Source organism: Podarcis pityusensis (assembly GCF_964106645.2).
Source record: "Podarcis pityusensis genome assembly, chromosome: 17".
Taxonomy (NCBI): Eukaryota; Metazoa; Chordata; class Lepidosauria; order Squamata; family Lacertidae; genus Podarcis; species Podarcis pityusensis.
In genome coordinates, this window is record NC_138042.1 from 12,712,989 (window position 1) to 12,720,557 (window position 7,569).

Consider the following 7,569-nt stretch of genomic DNA (forward strand, 5'->3'; position numbering starts at 1 on the left):
AGGTGGAGGAGAGTAACAAGAGAGAAACATGAGCAAGTGCAGTTACATATACTTAGGTTTTGTTGTGTTTGGGAATTATAACTTTGAAGTATTACTAACTTTTATACCTTCCTTCCTTGGAGCTATCTGATGTCTTTGTGGGTCCCCAAAATGAGTCAATCATTGCTGAGATAATTATTAACCTCATACTTAAGATCAGAACTCGATTTTTGATATAGGTAATGTGATCCTTGTGGTTAATGAATAGGTATTGTCAATCTAGTTCTACCGTTTGTGGCAGCCAGTGTAGGGTGACTTTTCTGCGGGGTGATTTTTCCAGGCTGGGCCTTTCTGTTGCCTACGCTGGCTGTAGGTTGCTTCCGTTAAAAAGGCTGCATATATTAGGCATGGGACTCTATTCAGAGTTGTAATACATGGTGCTTCTAAGCACAGCACTGAGTAACCAAAGCCATGGCTATATATTTGCTGCATCATTTCACCCATATGCCTACGATAAGTGATATTGACCCACACAATGGAAGGTACGCTACAGGGAAATTCTGGCTTTGTACACAAGCAGTAGAAGACCTCTATCATTATGTACTATATTGCCCTCTGTATCCTGAACGGAGAACTAAGTATATTCTGGAATTAATGTGTGAGATGCCTAATGTGGACGACTGAGTGAAAATCGCATAGTTATTGTCTGGCACGGAGAAGTTTGTGACTGACAACGTTGCAAGATTTGCAGTTGCAGCCCAGAAACAGAAGAATGTTCATTAAAGATATTATGGTGGACTGTAAAGTTTGATCGGCAATGTAATACAGAAACTGATTCGTGTTGGTCTATATTTTAAGATATATCTGCATACATTGGTTAACTCTGCTTTTTAACCGTGTATTTCTGCACATTCTATATAGTGTGTATAGGATGTACAATTCTTTCTGCTGGTGCTTGAAATGACCATGATGGTCATAACAACAAAAATTGAATTTGACCAAGAAAATGGATATAACAGTACAGCAAATTGTAGTTTATCATTATTCGAATAAGCCTCATGTTCACACCTTGCCCTTCTCTCTTCCACTCCAGCACAGATAAAACGAGGAAACTTTAACCATCTGTTTCCTAACTGCAGTTTATTATAATGCCCAAAAAGGACAGACTGTTTTTAGCTTAAACTATGGTTTATTAACACACGCTGGGATCAAAGAATGGTTTGTTGTAGTTTAAGTTAACCAGAGTTCCCAATTTGGGTGTAACAAGAAACTGTGGTTAGCTTAAATCAGGAAGCAAAAATGTTACTCCCAACTGAGCCATTTACACATTAATAGAACCCAACTGAGCCATTTACACATTAATAGAACTTTCTAAATGCAATGTAAATAAGCATATTTTCCTAAGTGGTTTGATTTTTCAGAATTATTTTGGATAACTTTGAAAATTAAGTCAGAGGTTTCTGAAGTAATTATGGAATGATCATATTTCCCATTTTTATTTTTATACAGCTCAATGGTTATTCGAGATTTAACCTTGCGCAGTGCTGCTAGCTTTGGTTCTTTTCATCTGATCCGTCTATTGTATGACGAATACATGTTTTACTTAGTTGAACATCGTGTTGCTCAAGCCACAGGAGAGACACCTATTGCGGTTATGGGAGAAGTAAGTCCACAGCCAGAACACTTTTCCAGCTGATAAAATTGAATTAGAAATAATTTTCTCTAAAGTGTATTTAGTTAAGAAATAAATGCATCTTGTGGGGAGTACATGGGATAATTGTTGGACTGAAATCTCTTTATGTAAGATTTGGGTGTGACAGATGTAAAATCCAATTTTCAGTTGTAGTATCTAATACCTTAGTTCCTGAAACCATGCTGAATTGCTCATTCTAGTTTGTCAGAATGTATCTGTTCATGCTGAGTTTTTCCCTAAGTACCAAACCTCAAAATTTGCTCTTTGAGTCTATAATTTTCCAATATCCAAAATTCATATTTGAGACCTCTGGGTATAGGGTGGTATATAAATTCACATAATAATAATAATACAATTTGTGCTGTCACCCTGGCATGGCACATCAGTGAATGAAGTTAGATCATTCACATCCTTCCTTTGCTTCTTCCTAGAGTAAAGAAAGTTCTTGTTTTCCTCTCAAAATTGGTCTTTCTTATCTTCCTAATAGTGGTCTTCTTAGTTAACTCCTAATCACCCTCAGAGATTTTGTATCAAAATTGTGCATGACGAGAACTTGAGAAAAAGTGCTGCCTGCCTTTTTAATTGAAAGTAATAATAAGCCTTAAAATAGAATGCCTGCATCCTATTTGCTTACTGTGGCTTTTCTCGACATATCAAAGCTTATCCAAGGAACTTCTTGCTTGTCTTGTATACCACACAATAATTATTTCTATTTCTTGGGCTAAAATCCGCAAGAGTGTCTTGTGAGGAAAGGTGCCAAGTAGGCAAAGAGTGTGCCTTGCCTCCATTCACCAAGTGTCACAACCATTGTTGTTGCCTTTTCTGTTGTCAAATGCTTCCTTTTGAATGCTGTCATCCACTTTCTCATTCTTTCCTCCCGCTTGGTCTCAAATACTTCTTATAAGTCAGAGTCAGATTAAAAGACTTTGTGCTTTGTGTTAGTATAAACATTTCCTTACCATCCCTGACCATCTTCGAACCCTGGAGAAGCCCAGAGGACTGAGGGATGAAGCCCCAAAATCTGAACGTAGGGGTCAATCGCTGCTTGTGTTGTTCCTGTGGAGCCAGGGGGATGTCTAGATGGGTCAAAGGATTTGACTGCAAGAGAAAATGTTCAGATAATGCAGTGTGTGTGTGTGTGTGTGTGTGTGTGTGTGTGTGTGTGTTCCGAGGCCCTTCTTCATGTGCCCTCTCCACAAGAAGTTCAGAGGATCGGAGCCCGAGAAGGGGTCTTTTCCGCAGTGGCTCCTCATTTGTGGAATGTTCTGCCTGGCGACGTTAGCCTGATGCCTTCAGTAGAGATCTTTAGGCGCCAGGCAGAAACATTCCTCTTACCCTCTTAAACAATCTATGGCCTTTTAAATTTGCCTGTGGGACATTGGTTTTGTTGTTGTTACTGCATTATGTATTGTTTTGTTTTTATATTGTAAACTGCGCTGTAATGCTCGGGTGAAGGGCAGTATAGGAATTTTAACAATAATATTTATCTATCTATTTGTTATGCTTTCCTCCTCTGCAGTTTGGTGATTTAAATGCTGTTTCTCCTGGAAATATGGACAAAGGTCAGTAGGAAGTTTGTTCTAGATCTTGGGTTGCATCCAGAGAATTGCAAGTAGAATTTGGCTTGCGCAGTGGTGCTTTCTTAATCTCACCTCCCTGCTACAGCTCTCTTTCCTCTCCAAAAATCCATTTGGAGGATCAGAGAACCCTCTGGAAATCAACAGGATTGCGGGGGGTGGGGGTGGGACATCTTGCATGAACAGAAATGCATTTCTCCATTGGAGACTAGAACCCCACCAAGTGGGATATCGTTATTCTTGCCTTGTTTGAAAGGCAGAAATAGCAAACTGGTAGTGTTCTAGCGTCCCCTTAGAAACACCTCTCAGGGGAGTACCAGCAGTACCTTCTGATCATACAAAGCACCACTGGATCCAGGAACAGGTGAAGTTGTGAAACGTGTGTACCGTGTAATATTTAAAACTGCTCCAGAATAATGGACAAATCAGGCTTAATGAAACCAGTATGACACAATGCTGAACCCTGTTTAAACCAGTTTAAACCCTGGTCAGAGGTTATGAGAATGAGAGATCGGTATACACTGAGATAATATAGTTCTGAAACCGGAAGTATAATAGGCATGTAGATTATAGGAAATCTTGATTACCATGAAACACGGACAGAAACCGCAGTAGGATGACTGAAAGTAGAATAACAGAATCATAGACTTGTCGAGTTGGGAGGGGCCTGGAGAGTCACCTAGTCCAACCCCCTGCAATGCAGGAATAATTCAACCTGCACCTGCAAATTTAGGAAATAATGAATTATTTGACTAACTGGGTACCCAGATGCACCTGCAAGTTTGCCTCGTTATTCTTTGCCGGGGTCCCAAACTGGGAACAGTTGATACTTAGGGAAATGGTTGGGTTGCTAAACAATTCCATCTCCCAATCATCTGGCTCTTTCAGATTGCAGGATTCATGGTGGTTTTATTTGTGCAGATGAAGGTAGTGAAGTGGAAAGTGAAATGGACGAAGAGCTGGATGACTCCGGAGAGCCGCAAGCCAAGAGAGAGAAGAGTGACCTGAGCCAGGCCTTCCAGGTGGGCTGCCTGCAACCCGTCCTGGAGAGCGGAGTTCAGCAGAGCCTGCTGAGCCCACTGCACAACGAGCACATTGTGACAGCCACGCAAACGATCAGACAATGCAGTGCCACTGGAAACACGTATACTGCAGTCTAACAGATATTAAAGCTCTTTTTTTTTCCAGATTATATTAGCCCTGTTGATGTTGGGCTTATCATGGGGGAGGGGAGGGATGCAAAAAAAAGAAGTCTGAAGGTCGACTGTTGTCAAATTTTATCTGTGCTTGAACATTACTTTTACTGGAGTTGTGAAATGAAATGAGTGTATGTATTTCTCCAGGTCTCTTTTGGGAAAAGAAAAAAAAAATTGGTAAATACAATCATTTTACACTGGCCGCTTAATATAAAGAGTTTTCTTAGTTTCAAGAGTCAAGAAGCGTTTTTGAGAAGCTTAATGTTAATGTTTTTGTCCTCTTTATAATTAAAAGTAATTTAATTTTTCATAGTTTTTACAAAATATTTTAATGTTAACTGTTAGTCATGGTGATTTCGTATAAATAGGGTTTTAATTAATTGCACTCTGAAATATCAAGAATTTTCCTCTTTGATTTACACTGGAGGCCTGCTCATTTGATAGCAGCTGCATTAAACTTGTTATAGGAAAGGCAGCTTTCATTGGACAGAACTGGAAGATGCTATTTTGATACATTTCAGAGTGTTCAGGGGTTATATTGGAAATTTTATTATGACGCTAGAGAACATAGACTGTCGTCTTTCTCAGAGGAAGAGCGATTCTCACGGTTGCAGGATAAATGAGAGCTCTGATCACATGTGGTAATAATGTGTACTTAATTCATGTACACAGGACACCATTACAGACAATGCAAGCTTCCTTTTCAAAAAAGAATCAGTTATTTGCGTACCAACTCCTCTCTTTTAAGACTACTGATTTCAGGTGCCGTCTGCCCAAGCGGCCGACTCTGTGCAACCTCCGCTGGCTTCAGTTGAGCTTGCACCAGATTTGGAGCCTGTCCTGGGGGGATGATGCGCCTCGTATACACAGGGGACCACCACCCAGATGCTTTCTGCTCTTCAGTGGGACTGTTGATGCTAGAGACTGAAGCTAGAAAAAGAAAAGAAAAGCATCTCGATTATTATTTTTTAAGTGTACGTACTACTTATGCTGAACTGGACATGCAGGAAACCATTCCTTTCAGATGACTTTTTTTATTCCATGTCCTTTTCCCCGTGATAGTTGAATCTGCTGCTCTTGTTAAAGATAGTTTATAGGATGCAAGGAATGTAGCAACCTGCATTGTAACTTTGCTCAAAATAATTCCTGGTTCTTAAGTGGATTTCATTTTATACAAAAATGTTTAAAAGGCAGTGAAACTGGCACATGTCACTTGTACTTATTTCCCAATTGCGTAGAATTTGAATAGGTGGCTAGACGGACCATTGCCATTTAAGAATGTACATCAGGGATCATTGTACCTCGGCTATTACATGGTGCCTTAAACAGAACTGAAGCTAAGATTTTCTTGTTAATAACTCTTGCATTGATTCAGCAAAGTGTGCCTGTCTTCTTTCTTTCTCCCCTCCTCCCCCAAGTCCCCAAACAATAGAAGGGCAGGTTACATAGTTTTCAAAAATCAAGATTTTCTTTATTTATTTATTAGATACAATATCCCGCTTAGAGTGACGGCATATTTCTTCTTTATAGCTGAATTTCACTTTATTACTAATCAGATTTTCTTGGTGGGGAGGGGAGTGTATGAAAAACAAAACTAGCTTTAACAATGTCAAAGGTCAACAAAATAGGTTAGCCAATTTCCAAACAAGAATTTATATATATTTCTAAACCCTTATCTACTTTTAATTTTTAAAAAGTAAAGTAAGCAAAACTTTTTAAAGCAGCATATAGTTACAATTTGTGCACATGTGGGGGGTCAGTCTGCTGTTTCATTTACTGGTTAAATCATACTATATGTGGGGGTTTTTTGTTTTGCTTTTGTCTAATGACCTGTTACAAGTATAATGGATTAAACATGTCATTGGTTGAAAATATACCTGAATTTCCTTAGTTTGATCAAAACAAACCAAAAATGAAGGAAAGCACAAAGAAAATTCACAGACTCTATAGCGCGAGGCCCATGTCAAATATTCAGAGCCTTGTTTGTCATTTGTCTGAAAGACGATATTTAAGGTTAGAGTCACCATATGCTTGAACAGCAAGGAGAAATTGTTGGTATATTTATAGCACACAAGTTTGATCCTAGGTTTTTCATGTTTCAAGAATTTCTAAAGATTTACTAATTTTTTAATTTAAACATTTATACTTCTAAACCAAGCTTTATGAATTTTCTTAAAGTTGCAGAATTGGAGGCCCACTGGCAGAGCGGCCAGGCAAGATCTTGTGCCTGGTCATTCCTGCCACATTGTTTAACTTATGCTGATATGATTCCATGATCATTCTGTTTCCTCTGTTATTTAAATGTGTCCCCATCCCCCGCTCAAAATCCATCACGTCTGTACCCCTCACCATTTTTTAAAGAAATCTAAGCTGTGATACTTACTCCCTCTCATTGTGCATTATGAAATGTTTACACTTAAATACAGTGAAATTAAATGTAAAAACAAAGAAACACTTTTCAGCATAGTTTTTTAAGGCTCTAGTAAGGAGATTAGATTTATTTACTGATAATAATCCTTTGAGATGGCAAACTTGTATGTTTTCTAATCATTGTCCTTTTCATTATTGTTGAATTTTGTTCATGCAGCGAAATGACAAAGATGCAAATTTAGTTTTCTGAGAGAGACAGGCCTTGTAAATCCTCTGTAAGTCAACTCTTTTCGCCTTCCCACCTTAGTTGATCACTGTATTCAAGGTGCCAAAAAGATCAATATATAATTTTATCTTATGTCAAGTTTTCTGATTAAAAGGTGACATTCTAGTCTGTAATGGAACCAGGTAAATAAGATGGATCTCTGCAGCCACACATTGCCCCAGATTCATCCAAAAATGCTCTGATAAGTTAATATTTTTAAAAAATGGAATACTAGTTTTGATCAATCCAAATGTGCGTATTTTTATCACTTAATTTAGTGGCAGTTGATCATTTCTGCTTTTCTATTTTTTGGTCTCACAAATCTGGTGAGTCCTCTGCCCTGCATTGTCCCCACAGACCCTTCCGCGTAATCACGAAGCCACATCAAGGGAGCTTTCTGACACTCCACTCTTTGTGCCTATATCCTTTCAGCATTCCTTGCAAAATGTGGCTGGGATTCCCAGACTCCCCTGCATGTGCCCAAGTGCA

The 7,569-nt window shown here is 38.8% G+C and overlaps 1 protein-coding gene across 6 annotated transcripts in view; it reads left to right on the plus strand.

Moving 5' to 3' along the window:
* RFX3 (regulatory factor X3) overlaps positions 1–4,436 on the plus strand; it is a 111,030-nt gene extending 106,594 nt beyond the window's left edge. For 4 of the 6 annotated variants that reach the window (XM_080987804.1, XM_080987801.1, XM_080987806.1 and 1 more), the window contains 3 exons: positions 1,489–1,642; positions 3,192–3,234; positions 4,138–4,436. In XM_080987804.1, coding sequence (XP_080843930.1) covers positions 1,489–1,642; positions 3,192–3,234; positions 4,138–4,409 — 469 coding nt within the window. In that variant the 3' untranslated portion in view covers positions 4,410–4,436. The remainder of the gene's footprint in view (positions 1–1,488; positions 1,643–3,191; positions 3,235–4,137) is intronic. The other 2 variants (XM_080987805.1, XM_080987803.1) reach the window with 1 other exon arrangement.
* The last annotated feature ends 3,133 nt before the right edge of the window (positions 4,437–7,569 follow it).